Consider the following 17,649-nt stretch of genomic DNA (forward strand, 5'->3'; position numbering starts at 1 on the left):
TGCTTGGTGGGGGAAACATTAGGTTTATTCTAGTTGGAAAAATACATTACTGAGGATCTCCCAAATGAGCATACGAAAAGAATAACCACTGGGGTATTGACAAAGAAATAAAAATGTGATTTCTCTAAAAACAGACTGTTTTTAAGAAGAAACACTTCCAGCTAAACAAATAGTGGAGGTCTAAATTTTAAATAGATTAGGAATAATTGTGGGCTATTCAATCACTTCTGCTCAAAGTGTGTTCAGACATAAGGAGATTCTGGTTTTTAGCAGCACAGATGGGACATTTACCCCTCTATGATATTAATTTATTAAGTATTCAGTGGTGAGAAGAAATACATTAATCAGGCTGTATGTTTCCATTGTTGTGGTGGAGAATGTTGCTGCTAACATTGTACTTAATTTCTTAAATACTGTACATTTTTAAAAATTCACACTTTCAGGCAATTTTTTAAAGAATGTCAGTTTTATGCAAACTATGGCTATATCTCAATTTAGGAATTCATGAGGGTTTAATAAAAATTAATTGAATTGTCATAGTAAGGCTGAAGCAAGACAAAATAGAAAGTGTTATTTTCCCCAAAGTACTTCGCAGGTTTGTTTGCTTTATTATCTTCCTAGCAAACAGGTTTTTGAAAATCACTGAGAGGAGTCCCTGGCTCTGAGCCCTGGGGTTCTCATTAGGATGGATCCCTCCCAATGACACACCTGGTACCTGAGATCTGCAGCACACACAAAGGCCAAACTCTGCCCACCGACGTGGAGTGCGGAATCTGGTCCACGCATGGTAGCGGGGATAATGAGGTGGGCTGCTGACTGTAATTGCAGGTCACTGAGTGGGACCCACGAAGCCTCAATAGCCTCCAGCAGGACGTTTGTCATTGCTCATACTTAGGTCATAGTGATTTATCAACTTGAGACTCATCAAACTCCCAAAGCCAAAGATTTTACATACCCTGCCTTTTGTGCAAAGGTGCTGTCTTTTACTTTGTCTTAATCACCCTTTAGGTTTGGATGGAGCTGGCTAATTTGCTATGGCAGCGTGTGCGTTTTCCAGCCTCTGAAGAGTGTGTTAATTAAATATCCCTAGCAGCCTGGAAAATACTGATGTGTTCATCCTTTTCTTCTCACCTCAAGAGTGAGCCGAAAGAGGAGAGTCCATCTCTCGGCTACATCCTTCCCAAGCTAGATTTTTACCCTAATAAAATACGAAAACTGACAGAAATAGGCAGAGATATAGAAAATTCATGAAATTATACACTTTTGAGCCATTCATTTAAAAAATATTGAAGATGTACCGAGCTCCAGTGCTGGGGTTGCAGAGGGATAGCAAAGCCGATTCCTGGGACCTTCTCTCTTTTGTCAGATCTGCTTCATGATTTTACCTCCAAATGAACAAAGAACTGTTCCAAGTGAAGTACCAGATATCTACCGAGGGCAATCCTAGCAACTGACAATTCCATTTCTCTTGCTTAGATGTTGAATGCATTACCTATTCAGCGCCAAAAGAATATGCACGGGCTCTCGTTTTGAATGGAACGAAATCTAAAGAGATGAAATAATCCCATTTTCAGGCACTTGAAAGAATTATTTCAGGGTACTCTGCATCTTCTTAGGTTTCAGAGATCCCTATGATGAGTGTGACTTTTCCCTTTGAGTGTCTCTAAAGTAAATTCCACTGTCTTCCCGGTCCTGTTGTTTTCCTTAATCTTCATGTAGCTTTGCCCTGTCCCCTCAGCTCTGCTCTGCTTTAGGTAGGGTGTGTTCATTGCCATGGCCCTGCTTCTGAGGCAAGGCCTGGTGTTTGAGTGCTTAACAAGGGTTTGTTGGTGAATAACAACACATATGTAAGGAAGAGTGGCCCTTATTTTGAGGAACTGTGGTTTAATTAAAGAGGAGAAAATCCAACTGAAGAGAAAATATGTGACACGTGGGAAGTGCATTTAAAACATTTTTCAAACATTCTAGAAATGAAAGCAAAACATTGCATTGTACTACATAAGAGGAAATAGGAATGGTGGGCTGCTTTCTCCTGGTGGGCCTCATCCTTCAGGATGCTGGCCAGGGCTTCTCACACCCAGATCGCCTGTCCCAACAGCAGCAAGGCCAGCTCCATGTGCAAACGGCTCCAACTCTCTGCAGTTGGCACACTCCCTGCTGTCCTGTTAGCCCAGGACAGTCTAAGAGCCACGCTCACTGGGTCTGGGAGCACAGGAGCAAAGAGCATGGACACAAAGACATACACAAATGGGACCCACTACAATCTACCTACCACAGAGGGGCAAGGGTGTCCCCAATATCAGCCCCTAATAATATATAGTTTGGAAAAACTGAAACCCCAATATGACTACAGTACACACACATACACACACACACACACACACACACACACACACGAACACAGGCAGAGAAAATACTCAGAAATGTGTTAACAGTGCTTAGTACAGAATTCTGTATTTTTTTAACATTTAAAGAATATGTTTCCTTGTATCGCATATTTTTTAAAAGAAAGAAGTCTGGAAAATAATACAACAATATGATTAAGAGTGATATTTTACTTATTTTATTTTTATGTTATATTTTCCATGAATTATGCACCTTTTAAATTTTTTTTTCTGTACTGGGGATCGAACTTAGGACCCTGTACTTGCAAGGCAGGCCCAGTGCCACTGAGCCAAATCCCTGGCACCAGGAATTAAAATTTTTATTTTCATGAGTACATATTTGCAATAAGTAATGATCACATTCATCAAGGGGAGAGGACACATGTACACAACACATCTTCATTCTTTTTTCATCTCCTTCCCCTCCTCTCCCTGCTTCATCTCTTGTTCCTCTTCCCATTTGCAAAAGATCTAAGGAGAAACATGTACTTTTGCAGTGAATGAGACACACGCACACACATGCATAAACCCATACAATGTCACCTACACTACAGAGAAGGTTCCAGCTAGGTCTCCGGTGTGTTCTTCCAATGGTCTTTCTTCATCATGACACCGGGAAGGACGAGGCGGGCGAGAAGTACACATAATAACAAATTGTTCTAGCAAGCTTCTTGCTCCCTCTCCAGATCTGGTTTGGAAGCTTGCACCTCTCACCGGTTGCTTTCTCTGTTTCCTTTCAGACGTCCCGCTGGCATGGAAAATGTGTCCCTCGAGTTTGTCTGGTCAGAAGGGACCCTCGAATTCACAGATGAAGCTGGGACACTGAGGCCTTTCACGCACTATGAGTATCGGGCCAGAGCCCAGAACTCCAGAGGCTGTGTGGACAGTGCCTGGTCTTCTGCACGGACCCTGGAGGCCCCTCCGCAGGCCCTGGCAGCTCCCTGGGCTCGAGCCACCGGAGCCCATTCTATTCTGCTGACCTGGATGGAGCCAGAGTCACCCAATGGCCTCATCTCCCAGTACAGCGTGGTCTACAGAGAGAGCACCGAGGACCTGGCACCAGGCAGCGCCCCTGTGCGCGCATTCACAGTGACGGTAAGGCCCCAGATAGCAGGTACCTGCTTGATATGCTGAAGTTCATTTCCTATCCAGCTTGTCATTTTTCTTAAATATATGAAAATCTCTTACATGTGTGAAGAAGCAATGTGGTCATGAGGATATGATATTGAATGGAGTCTGAGGAATACCAGGGTCTAGTTTGTAGACTAACTTAGCTATGGACAGCTAATTTACATTACTGCAAGCAAACGCATCCATCTCTCTTTGCCTGACTTCTACTTTCTGTATCCATTAAATGGGGATAATTCAGTGGGTCCCTACGTATCTCATAAGGATGAGAATAGTAAAACTAGACAGAATACTTAATTTTCTACTTCCTCAAAAAGCCAATTTTTTATACATATTTCATTAAAGTCCCATGCACTATAGAAGTCACATGTAGCATAGCTTCGTGGTGATATTTTTTTCTGGACTAGCCCACTCTGATGTACAAAGCAACTTAATTCTATTCACCTGGTGTCTCCTTCATGCCTTCTCGATTCCTACACAGCCCAAAATCCTATGAGTGATACAGGAACATGACCGTCCTTGTCTCTGAAAACACCCTCTTTTATAACACCACACCGATGAGAACTACACATACGGGGAAGAATGAGAAGTCCATAGTGCATGATACCCTGAGACTTAGATCCCAAACTCTACCTCTGACCAGCCATAAACTGCACTACAAGAGAAAATAACATCACAGCCCGGAAGTGTTGGGCACAAATGCACTGTGTCAGCAGGAGGCCTCCGCTGCAGAGGCCTCAGGGAGAAGGTGAAATGTAACAGTCCTAGGAGTTAAATACATGCAAGGGGTGATCACAGACTATGATGAGTGTTTACATTTTAAGAACTTACTACAGTAAAAGACACATTGCCATTGGTCCCCCTCAAAATACTCCTCCTCACTTTGAACACATTTATTAATCCCACCATTCTGGGCACTTTGTGAAGCAGCTCTGGATGTCCTCTTTCAGGAGAGGCTTCACAAGGTATGATTAAAAATACACTGAATGCTGCTGCCGTGTGCCATGCAACAGAAGAGCAGGCTTGTAAAAACATTACAGTGTCTCTTCATCCACCTTATTCACAGGTCTAGCAACATGTGGCTTCGGGCTCTTCCCCAAAGTCAAAATGACCATGAAAGGTAAAGGTTTTGCAATACTTCAGGACATCAAGGCAGCCATGACAGCACAATCAAAGACACTCAGGAAACAGGACTCCAGAACTGCTTCAGAAATAGAAAGAATGATGGGATGAGTGGGTTTGAAGCAAGGGAGACTGTTTTGAGGAAGACTCATGATGATGTATCTCAAATTGTAAAAATTTTTTATTTAAACATCATATTTTTAATCAAACCTCATATATAGTTTTCAAAATGTGCTAAAACATTATTTAATATGGAAACCCTCAGGAATAAGAACAAGATGTACAAACAGAATAAAGCACTATTTAAAAGAGAACTATATTTCTACCCTAAGAAGCCCAGTTTGCAAGAAAGTTTTAGAGCTTAATGTTTATCGAGATATCTAAACAATAAAAATAACTTTTAATGAAACTCCAGAAGAATCTTTTTAATGGGTAGTTTAAAATACTGTACAATGGTTTTCTATAACCTTTATATGTACTTAATTGCTCATATGACTAACAAGCAACATGTGAGTGAAAGGATAGTATAAAGAAACCTTCATTTTTATGTCAGAATTGGTACTTTGTTTTTCTGTTTTATACTAAATTATCTGTATATACCAGGATTTTTCATGTCATCTCCTCTAGATATTTCATTGTAAGCATTAGAAGCAATGTTCTTAGGACTAAAATATCATTTTTAGTTGACCTGTGCTCCGTTGGGAGATTTGGTTGCTTCTCACATATTCTCAGAACTCATATTCTAAACTTTCATCCTTAAAGTAAAATTTTTCTTGAAAATACTACAACACTCTTGATAATGGCTTTCTTAATGAGATATCATAATTTAAGTATGATTTATTGAAGGCAAAAGACTGAACTTCTGATCTTTCTGGATTTCCAGCCTAATCATTTAATCTCCCTACACAGTTCCAATGGAATTCTCTTTCAGAATGGTCTGCATATGAGGCAGTCCTTCATAGATGGCTTTGTTTAAAACACATGATTTCAAGTATCTGAGGAGTCCTTTGACAGCTCAGTCTTGGTACACACTTCCACTTTTTCTAAAGATGATTCCTTGTAATGCTGAAGAGAAGAACCAGAATAATCAAGAACCAAGAATGTGGTAATATCATTTCAGAATGTGTGCCTGTATTCCACGCCCCTCTCCTAAACTTGGATCTCTGGCCCTGAGGACCAGGGCAGCTTCCATTAGACTCATCAAGAGAGTCCCATCTGAGCTTCTCAAGCCATCAAGGGCATAATCTGTGAAGCAGTCCATGCCAGTGTTCTGGGGCTCCAGTCACTAGAGCATCTGGCCACTGCGACTCTTTTTGAACAAATACCTTTGCAAGAGGCCATCAGGAAAATAAACGACTGTGCTGGAGTTTAATCCATTTCTGAATTCCCTGTGTGGAGAGTGTGTTGAACTCTTTAAAAATAATGATTACCCCCCAAAAAAATAAAAGATAATCCACTTATCTAATGTTCTCACTTCCCCCACAGCAGGGAAGAATTCCCTTTGATGGCAGCCAAATCCTCTGTCCTGTAACATAAGCCCATCTATTTCTGTTCAGAACAGCATGACTTCTCTACACTAGTACAGGAGTCTTGTAGGGTCAAGAACAAATTATTGACAATTCAATCAAATTTGGCAAATGCTCATTGAGAACTATGTTCAATACATCAATACTGCGTACTATGCTCAGTTGTATTATTGAAGTCTACTGTGAGACTTGGCTTTTGGACAGAGCCCGACTATAGGGGATGGTGGGTAGTCACGTCTCAGACACAGGTTACTACTGCTGGGCACTTTGATTTCTGTGCTTCTTGCTGCAGAGTTTTTGCTGTTTGTATTTAGATAACTCCCTTTCAAATCTCACTCCAATTACCTTCCTGAATCTACTTGCTGTCTCTCTCTTTCCGATCCCATCTGAACATTTTACTGTCTTCTTCCCCTCTATGCTTGCCCGAGGATATTTTTCAAGTTTTTGCTCTTTGACCACACTGGCTGGGATTCTCCAGAGCAAAGGAATTACATTTGTTATTCACAAGGCACAGAATCCATCCCCACAATTGCAGGGTTACAATTCAACCCACATATTTTCAAGAAGCATTGTTAACACCCCTTGTTCAGTCCCTTCTTTAGTGGGTTCCCGTCCCAGCACACAGGGCCGCCAATAAGTTGCCCATGGTGTGGAGCCATCATGAGCTTGTCTCAAGGTCCCCCAGAGTTGTTTACAGACAGGTGGATGTTGCTGAGAGCCACATAAAGCAGGTGCAGTGGAGGCATGGCTCCTGCTGCTGGTGGCAGTGGATGGAGAACTGGCAGCGGGGCCCCTCCATGGGGGTGAAGAGCGTATGTGTTGGCAGAAGCAGTGGCGGCAGCAGCAGAGGCAGCAGGAAAAGTGTGGGTTTAATGCATCACTAGCTTCTCTCCCAACCTCATGAAAAGTCATGTCCCTTTGGGTCTAAGAAGATCCTTCAAGGAGAGAAGACAGGTAGCAAGATGCTTAGGGTCTCTTCAGGCCAGTCTTTTTCCCTATTGAAAAGAAGCCTACGTTAGAAGTCCTGAAGCTCCCCTCCCAATTAGCTCTGTGACGAATTGTGCAGTGTCGAGAGAGAAGCTGTATTTAGCCTTGCTTGGCATGCAAGAGTTCCATGGTGGTGCTTACAGGAACACTCCTGGCGAGGCTGGCGATACTGCTCCCACCATTTGAGTTTGTTTCCTTTTGCTCACTGGCACCTGCCATCGTGCTGGCCGAAATAACTTGGGATTTAAAGGCAAAGGTGGTTTACCTGTTAGTCTGTGTTCTAAGCATATCTGTTTGCCCCATGGGATGATAAAGCATCCAGTCCAGATCATGCACTTGCCCACGCCCTGCAAGATAGATGGTGCTTTGTTCTGTGCATAGAATCAAGCATGAGGTATGGAGGGGTAAGCAAATTATATGGGTCACTAGAAGTTGGCCTCTATCTGAGAATAAAATCCAGATTTACAGACTCTGATTTCTGGATTCTAGTTGCCAAATTCCCTTTCCCAATATCAAAGAAGAGGTACTCAAGTGAGTGTCCCCAAATCTTACCATTAAATGGATATGTGGCCAAAAAAATTAGGAGATACTTCATAATTACCCAGTCATGGAGAGTTTGTGAGTACACTGATCAATTCACTTTAATTCCATTTTATTTTGACTTACTATAAGGTAAAAATTGACTGTTCTTTACATATTTTTGTAAACCAGGTGTAGCTCTTATAAATTCATGGTTCTTAGCTTTTACTCCCCAGACTATTTCTTAAACAAAAGAAACACTCTGGAAGATGTCAATCTCTTAAAAGTCTCTTTCAATGCTCCTTCTAATTTGAAGAAAAAACTGGTAATGAAAATAATCTCCATCTTTTGTGTCAGTTGTGTAAACTGAGATTTTCCCATTTTATGAGAACTGTGTCATTCTATATAAAAGACACAAAACAGGAGTAGGTAAATGTTGGACAAAACAATGAATACTCGACACTGTTCAGTTTCTTATTTTAAGTATGTATTTGGCTTGATATTAATTTTTCATTTACTACCCTTTCGTGATCTTCATCCCTTTTTTTCTAATCATACCCTGTAAGTCTCAGACACACCTACTACTTTTGTTGGACATTATTGGAGATGAAAACTATTGGAGATGAAAGCTATTGCCGGATATATAGTCTTCTTGAATTCCCTACAACTGCCTCTTTGAAAGAGCTTTATTTTTCTCCATCACTTTATTCCAACAAACCCTACTGACACTATCAGCACTATCGGCCATGTGCAAGGCAGGTCTTCTGGTTTTCCAGAAACTTTTTTTGTTTGTTTGGTTGGTTGGTTTTTTGGTACTGAGGATCCAACTAGGGACCTTGTGCTTGCAAGGCAGGCGCCGGAACCACTGAGCTAAATCCCCAGCATCAGTAACTTTCTGGTGACATGAACTAACTCAGATTTCATAATCAACACTTGTGTCAGGTGCTTTTTTTTAAATCCAGTGTAAATCAGAGGTGTTCTGTCTACAGTGAAGATCACTGTTTTTCCTCCCATTTAGTTCCCTCTTGTTCTCTTACTGATCACTGCCTTACACAAAAGCCCTGTTCTGATCCACCCCTCAGGGCCCACTGAGCAGTTGCCTCCTGGAATTTTCTTTGTGTTACACAGAGGCCCCTACAGGAAGCTCTGTTCCACTCAATACAGTTGCTCTAACTAATTTCTGCCCTTTCTTACCTTTCCTTTAGTGCACCAGGGGTCCGCCCTACAACCTCTGGCTTCTGTAGCCCCTCCCTCCAGCAAGCAAGCTACACTTACTGTTCCCCAAAATAGTCTCATTCCCATCCTCTTCTATAACTAAATGGCCAGATCATCCAACCAGATCACCTCTGAGTTCTCCCTCTTTGTTTCCATGTCCAATTACTTACAATTCCACTTCCAAACTGTACCTTGATTTCTTCCTATTTTTATATTTACAATATTCATTTATTTATTGGTACTGGGGGTTGAACTCAGGGCCTTTGCACTGAGGTATATCCCCAGCCTTTTTAAATTTTTATTTTTGGGAACAAAGTCTCATTAATTTGCCCATCCTGCGCTCAAACTTGTGAACCTCCTGCCTCAGCCTACCGGAGTGCTGGGATTACAGGTGTGCACCACCACGCCTGGATTTATTCCTCCATCTTGAAGACCACATTTGGATCTTCATACATTTCCTCCTCCTCAAACAATCATCCCCCTGCACTTAATCTGTCCTTCTTCCTCTCCAAGTCTGAACTACACTGTTACCTATCTCACAGAAGCACTGTACTAGCCAGTCACTTAATGCATGTGCAGCGTACTGGAAGTGGCAATGTAAGAAGACTGCAAAACTTAGATGTCCTACCTTTGAAATAAAAGATTTGAATAAATTAGCAATTAGATAAGATTCTTTGTACAAAGCAGCTATATGAATTTGGTCACGAGTGAATCAAGTGTTTTACATACTTCAAAAGTTCTTCACCTTGCAATAAAATTCTGAGTTTGCAAATTGGAATGTTTCCTGTTCCCATGGTATCAATGTCCAGATAATTTCCCAAGTACCAGATTTGGTTCTATTTCCTTTCTAAGGTGCCTGGAGTGAGAACATGTTAGTCCCCCTGAGGTTGAGTACTGTCCTGTCTCCCCACAGCATCTCATGCCTGCCCCTCTCAGAGTTCTGCCAGGAGATGCCCTTTCTGCCTGCTGCTGTTTCCCTCCCATGGCATTCAGGGAACCTTTCCTTCCCCTTGGATCTGGGGTCCTATCAGTAGAACTTGAGGTCTTCTGCGCACACACACACCCCCAAATCATCCAGATAAATTCTGCCAAATCAGTATCTGGCACTTCACCAGTGCCAAACCATCGACTCTCAGTGCGTGAGAGGCAGGTGATGGGAAAATTGTTTGACTTTTGGGCCATGTTCTGTAGCCATTTTCCAGTCTTTAACCAAGTTATGAAGAAACCCTATTTAGAATCCCAAGGATTCTTGAAACAAATCCAAGAATTCCAAGGATTCTTGAAACAAATCCTATGAGAGTGAATTGAACTTGTCTACATACTAAGAGGCCCAGCCCATAAATTCAGAATATATGCCATTTAGCAGAGATAGCAGGCTATAAATGGCAGTGAAGGGCAGAAGTTAATCGAACTAGTCTGCACTCATCACAAGTGGAAAGTCACCACTACCTGAGACAAGTTGGTGGTGCCTATAGTGCCCTGTGACCACCCAGAGAGCACACCCTCTGCTCTATAAGGGCTTATGGGTGAGGGGGAAATCATACACAGATGACCGATGTTTTTATGGTTCACAGCCAATCAAAGTGAAATTCAGCAGCTGTTCAGGACAAGTGACCACTGTAACGGCTGTAATATAGCCAACTAAATAGAGAGGGAATTGCATTAGAGCAAGAGGTTAGCTGTGATTATCGGCAGGTGAGTGCTTTATTGAAGTTGAAAGACCATTAACATTGATAGAGTAATTATTTCAACTTGAAAGTAATTACCTTGATGGGTGATAACTTCTCTAGTGTTCCCAGATTTGATTGGGCCAAACAATTGTGAGCTCCTGAAGCCTAGAAAAATATTACAACAATACTGTGATTTTTAAATTACTGAAACCACTGTTGGAATATACTAATTATGCCAAACAGTGAAAAGGTTTTGCCTCACACAAGCTAGTGACCTCTCATGTAGAGAGATACTTGCTTTTTAATCCAAATGCAATGACCCACACCCACCACCTGTGAATACATAGGTGATGGCTTTGCAAATGAATCTTTCCATCTCGATATCATTTTTAAAGTGAAAACTCGTGTTAGTGCTGTACCTGGATATTACTAAGCTGAAACTGCTAGCATCATTGATTATATCTACGAAGTGGAAGGATGTAGAATAGGAGCTATTTTCTGTCTTTGTCACAAAAGGTTTAAATTTGTATAAGTTAAATATTTTGATAATGGCATCACACCAATAGAAAATTCTGAACGCCATGAATTGTGGATCCTATATTTCAGATGTTATGTAATCATGTAATTCAGTTATTCAAGTAGCTTTCTTGCCCATTATCATTCAACTCTGCTACAGACCAGTCCTTTGTCAAATGTTTTGCATTTATCTGGACATCGACAAACAAAATGAAAGTTGAAAACCTGGGCTATTGCTTTTTTGAAATCTCATGAATGCTTGAAAAGTGCAAGTTATTTGCAGTTGATCTATCAGACCTAATTTGGTGATCAAGACCAAGAAATCTTGTGGGGCCCAGCCATTAATCAATTGTTCACCAAATTTCTTTTGAGAATTTACTATGTCCAGAAACTACAATAGATACGGAGAAGAATGAGTCTGTTCTCTCTGGGACTTCTGGTATCCTTGGAGAAAGATGAGAGGCGAATTACAATCTAACAAGCAATTATTCGGTTAGGCATAGGCATTGACTGTGCTCATAAATATTTAGAGGAACTGAGGAGAACGTTACCTTACACAACTGCTTCTAAATCCAGCGTTCGTCCTACAAGACCACGACCATCGACAGGACTAACACAGGCATCATGATTCTTAGTGCTCCTGTCAGAAAAGATGAATGAGACATCACCTGAAGGCTCCTGGAATGATGCTCTGGGCCTTTCTGTCACCCTGGCAGGATTGGATCAGACAATCAGCCAATGAATGACTCTCTTTCTGGCAGCACCTCCCAGGAGTTTTTTCCAGTCAAAATCTCAAGCTGTCCCAGGGACAAAACAGGTTTCCACCTGTTGTCTCAGAGCCAATAAGGAATGGTTTTCCAAGGAGGTAATGGGTTTCCTCCATCTCCCCACCTTGATTCTGGATTCTCCTCCATAGACAAAGTCACTGAGTTGCTCTTTCGGAAGGAAAAAACGTGCAGAAATCCTGGTGGAGCCAAAAGAGATTTGCTAACTGAAAAATAAAATGGCTGGCTTGAATTTGGTGGAAGAGTGGGGATTTGAGGTGAAATGCACCACTTGGGGGAGAGATATGAATTTACGAATTTACGAATTAAATTGCAAATCTTGCCATTAAGCCAAGCAAAAAGTAAAGAAATGTGACCAGTGTGACGTCCTGGCAGAGTGGGCAAAACAGGCTCACCGTGTGTCATATACAGCTGGGCTGAAGACTGTATTAAAGAGCCCCTTAGGCACTCTGAATTTAAAATAAGTGTAATAACTCATTTTTAAACATTTTATGTGATACTTGGATTATTAAATATTCACATTACAAAATCAGAGAATTTTAGTCCATTCACAAAGGTGCACCATCTAACTCCAAAAGATAACGGGCATGTCTGGATAGTAAAATTACAGTATTATTTTTAACACATGTAAATGTTACTTTTTGACAAGACACAAGTAATGAATTTTATCGTATAAGTTCCTATTGGGTGATTATGATACAGAGTTTTATTTTTGCTAAAGCAATTACTAATGTCATGGCTGGATACCTGTGCCCATTAGTGGCTGGTTCTGTGTTTTTTTAGGACGGTTATTGATCTCTTGCTGAGCTGAGATTCAGGTTTTATGCCAGATAGCTTGATTAATGGGTTGGTTTCTATAAGCGGACTGAATGGGGATAGAAAGCAGGGGCAGCCTGCTTTGCCAACCCCAAATCCATCAAGACGCATAGCTCATTATGAAACAGTTATCAAGGATACATGAAAAATTAATTGGGCTCAGTTTGATTCTGAAAAGAATCGGCTTTCTACTTGGCGGGGCCTCCCACTCTTTCCAGATGTTGTACGCCAGCCCCTGGAGAAGCAGCAAAGGGAGATGTATTAATACATTGTATTGATTAGATCAAGACCCCTGACAGTTATTTGTAGAGATACCATCTGGCTGCTGCTCGAATTCCTTCACCAAAAACAGGACGTGACATGTTATTAATCTCAACTCTCTAAGTATAGATAGTTGCCTTTTCTGCTAAAGCGCATTTTACCATTCCGTGGGAGATGGAGGCAGCCCTGAAGGGTGTAGAAATTAAGGTTATTACACAAATTGAGCCATATGGTCCAAATATTTCAGCAAGAAAATTGCCAGGCAATAAAAATTGCTCCTGCCTTCCTAATGGTGTAAATTACAGTTTAACCATGGCTCTAATGATGTCCTTCTGCCGCGCTTAACTACTGTTACATGAAGGACATTGTTTTAAAAATATAAAAAACAAGTAAATGCCAGCAGTGTGTTTTACAATCTGTTAGTGTGTCATTAAGAACACTGTCAGAATTACATAAACATAATGGCAGGCGAGCCAGCATACAAAAGAACTCGGATGGAAATGCAGTCTTGAAAATTCTCTTCTTTATCCTCATAATGTCCAGAGCATGGTCCCCTCCACAAGTTTGTCAGGAAGAAGCCCTGTCCACTGCTTTATTCTGGTTCTTTCCTGTGGCCCGACAGCAGTGTGTCCTAAAGCAAGATGCACAACCAATTGCATGTCCACACACACACACACACACCACAGACTCCCCCCAGGTGTCAGAAGGCTGGACACACCAGACAAGGGGAGAGTGGAAGATTGCAAACTACACGGTACAAGTTGACCTTGGTCAGTATTTCTATTCAGGAAGTGGGAAAAGACTCCGCCAACATCCTGAACAGCGACAAGTATGACGGGGCAGTGGCAAGGACTATGGGAAGTGCAAGTTTTGCTACATTTCTGAAGAAATCCACCCTGTTGTTGCCAGCGTAATAGTAAGAGGAAGCTCATTCAAAGCAACTGTCCCCATTTTTATATTTAAACAACTGGTTTTTAAAAAATAAAATATTCCCAGCAGTTCCAGCAAAGGTGTGGAGGCAGGTGACCCGCAGCACCAACTGAGGTCAGGGAACGCAGGTCAGAGAGGGCACCTGGCTCCGCCCTGTGCCTGCAGCCCGGTGCTCCATCAGAGCACAGCACCCCGTGGCCCGGAGTAGCTCAGGGCCCTGGAGTAGGCTTCAGAGGGAAATCAGTACATGAAGCTGTCAGCTTGTCGCATGTTGACAGTGCCTGTCTGGAAACACTAGTCCAGAATTTCAAGCCTGTGCACACACAAGGGAAAAAGAGTCTTCTCTTCTTGTTTCGCCTTCATCCTCCAATGATCTTTCCCCCCAGTATGGACTACTCAGCCAACTAGGTCAGCTCCCACAGAACGGCCTTGTGGCCTCGGACCCCAGAGGTGGCAGGTAGTGGGAATGGGGACACAAGACACGATGCTGCTGGGAAATGCAAGGAAGCTCTCTAGAAACCCCACCTGAGACCCCGAACTCCTCTAGAATATTCCCAAAGCCCACAGTGTCCTCTGATGGCTCGCTTAGTCTGGGTCACAGCCTGCTCCCCGGTGCATCTGCCTGTGATGTCACCACTGCCTGTGACACTAGGGGCCATCTCACCAGCCTTCAGTCACAGAGAACTGGTCACAGCCCAGGTGACAAGGACACACTCTGCCTGCCACCTGCGAGAAGAGCCCTTAAAAATCCGAGAGGAAGGGAAGGCAACTTACTCCTCCATCCTGGCTGCAGACTTCACTGTCTCGGGACACAGTGTGGGGCTATCTTTCTTACCCAAGTGTGATACCTGATGTATAGGAAACTCAATATCTACATGACAGCAGCCTCCTAAACATCGCTGTGCACCTTGAACTGTGACTAATGTTCTTTCTTCACGGCTTCCCACATTAGAAATACCATAATTAGCACATTCAGGTTGAACACAGTGTGGGCCTCGGGAGGATGCATCTCCTCGTCCTTTCTCCTCAGAAGTTACCCGGTCATCCGGGGGATTTAGCTCAGTGGTTCCACCGCCTGCCTCGCAAGTGCAAGGACCTGAGTTGAATCCCTGGTACCAAAAAAAAAAGAAGAAGAAGAAGTTACCTGGTCATCATACCACACACCTTGGCATTTTTTTCTGAACAGAGCAATAATTATTTATTAGTGGAATATATGCTTATTATAGTCAGGAATTAAAGTTGTTAGGGGACATTGTGCATCCAGGTCCCTGTGGCTGGAAGATCACATCTGTTAGAAATAAATCACTTTAAAAAATTATATTAGTCTCAAATGGATCAAGGGGAGGGGGCCATGCACAGGGTGAGGATGCTTGATTTTCAGTCTTGTGAAATAGAGTGTGGTCAATATGCTGTCAGCACATTACAGTGTTCAGACACCAATGCCGTATTTCGCCTCTTTGAACCCCAGGTGGCCAATTAACAGGATGCACTACTTATTCATTACAAAATAGGCAGGGTAGACTCAGTGGTTAGATTGGCTAACAAGAAGTTTTAGCGAGGAGTAAAAGAAAAGACGATGCAGGAGGAGAGATCAAAAAAAAAAATCTTCAGGGAATTCGAGAAAATAATCTGGAGAAATTTTCCTCTTAAATGTATCTGTAAGCAAGGAAATGTAAGTGGAAAGATGCCCCTTTGCATAGCTTATCTCCCTAAAATACGCTATCTTCAGTTCCCCCATCTGTGTTTGCTGAGAGCAGCCTTTCTTCCTAGGGCAAAAAGACACTCTTAAATTACTTCCCGCAATTGTTAGTATCACAGGCTGTTTGCAGCAGCTTTTTACAGCAGCAACGCCTTTCCTTATTTACCATTTAGTACCTTCTCTATTCATCTCCCACCAGCAGCCCTGCTTGTGGATTTACTTGATCTTGTGAATACTCACTTTTGCAAATGTGAAAGAACTTAAAAAGGGATTATAAAATGCTCTATATAATTAAAAATCTCATTGAAATCTATGAATTAAATGTATTAATTCATCCATTTTCATTTCATAGCCATTCAAAGCTTACATGCTTCAGTATATGTGCCATATATAACTCTCCCTCCCTTCCTCCCACCCTCCTCTCTCTCTGTCTCTCTCTCGAACTCTCCATGGTGTACATCAGAAGAAAAAGCTGAGGAAAGAGGACACGGGATTTTCCTCTGGTGTGACTTTTCCACACAGTGTCAGTAGATCCCTTGCTCTGAGAATCTAGACACTAAGCTGATAGCCGTTTCCAGAAATAAGATAGATCAGAAAGAAAAGTGACTGTTCCTGTTCTCTACCTTTTGGAAAACTTGAAACTCCCATCCAGAAATCGAAGACTCTGCATCTGGCTGCACTTTTGTGAAATGATGTGACCGAGTGTGAACCCAAATGTCAGCTGTGTCATTTAAAATCAGTGTTTGTTTCAGCAGTGCATTTTTCTAAAGGGAAAGGGTGGTTCTAGTGTTCTACTCTGTGTCTAGTTTTGAGCCCCAAGCAGAGAGCTCCACGCAGAAGGCTGACCCCTTCTTCACACTGGACCAGAGCCTCACGCCGGGCAGCCACAGCCCACATAGGGTGGCTGAGACCCTGAACCTCTGCGTGTCAGTCCACGGCCAGTGCTGCTGCACCTAAGCAAAGGGCTCAGGAAAATCTCTGGCCCCTTTTTGGATAGAATGATGCCCAGAAGTGGCCACCGCTCACCACAGTTCCCTTTTTTCTGTTGTTGTTGCACCCTGTTGGGGGAGACATCTGAACATCTCCTGCACCCCACTTCAAGACACCCAGCTGGAGGCTGCCTGCTTCCGTGGAGAGGGGCAGCCTCCTCTTGGGCTCTGTGTCCTTGGGGTTGTCACAGCAAGACGAGGAATCCACGTCCATTTGTCGGCTCCCACAGTGAACAACGCCTGCGCAGTTGTTGAGATGACAGTCACCCTGACAACGGGATGTGCCTCCTGGGGAACAGCAGAGGTGTCCTCTCCGAGGCTCCCGCTGCCCTCCCAGCTGGGAGCCTTTTGCGGTGTATTTTATTCCTTGGCAAAACCACACAGATACCAAAGATGGTCGCATTGGTCTTCTTCAGTGTAGTCTTCAAGCTTAGCAGAGCACTTAAATCAAATTACTCAACCTGATAGAGTCAAAAGATCTAATAAAATAAATGTAACAGTGTAACTGGTTAAAATAGCCCCAGTGCACAACAAAGGTTTGGTGCTGTTTTGTGATGTGTGATTTTATAGGGTTTTGTCTTCAACTGGACTCTTCTGAGCACTCTCTGGGCAATAATTGTGGGAATTATTTTACCAATAATAGCCCTTCCTACTGGGTAATTAGTCAAGGGAACAGGCGTTTCTACTATTACAAATTATTTAGAAGCATTGATCTCCTGAAAAGTATTAGTGGGCTTTGTATATTTCAAGGCAACATCCTAAATGAGCTTACTTGTTCTTATTTGAGGGCTTTGTTCATCATAAAATAATTATAAAATTGAATTTATTTTCAAAGAGGTAAAAGATTTTACTCTGGGTTTTTTGTTTTGTTTTGTTTTGGGGTTTTTTTTGTTGTTGTTGTTGGTTTTGAAACAGGGTCTTCCTAAGTCACTAAGGTGCCCAGGCTGGACTCAAATTCTTGATCCTCCTGCTTCAGCCTCCCAGAGTTCTGGGATTCCAGGTACACACCACCATGCCCAGCTGCTTCTTAGTAATAGCTTTGATAAGGAAAAATGTTAATGTAGGCCAATGGTCTAATTTTTTTGGAATGTGCATTCCAATA

At 42.4% G+C, this 17,649-nt stretch overlaps 1 protein-coding gene across 1 annotated transcript in view; it reads left to right on the forward strand.

Moving 5' to 3' along the window:
• Ush2a (usherin) overlaps positions 1-17,649 on the forward strand; it is a 692,185-nt gene that overhangs the window by 593,487 nt on the left and 81,049 nt on the right. The window contains exon 60 of the mRNA XM_013066500.3: positions 3,125-3,479. Within this exon, the coding sequence (XP_012921954.2) occupies positions 3,125-3,479 (355 nt within the window). The remainder of the gene's footprint in view (positions 1-3,124; positions 3,480-17,649) is intronic.

This window comes from Heterocephalus glaber, unplaced genomic scaffold (assembly GCF_053883595.1).
Source record: "Heterocephalus glaber isolate CG9 unplaced genomic scaffold, H.glaber_assembly_v1.0 deba00001067, whole genome shotgun sequence".
Classification (NCBI taxonomy): Eukaryota; Metazoa; Chordata; class Mammalia; order Rodentia; family Bathyergidae; genus Heterocephalus; species Heterocephalus glaber.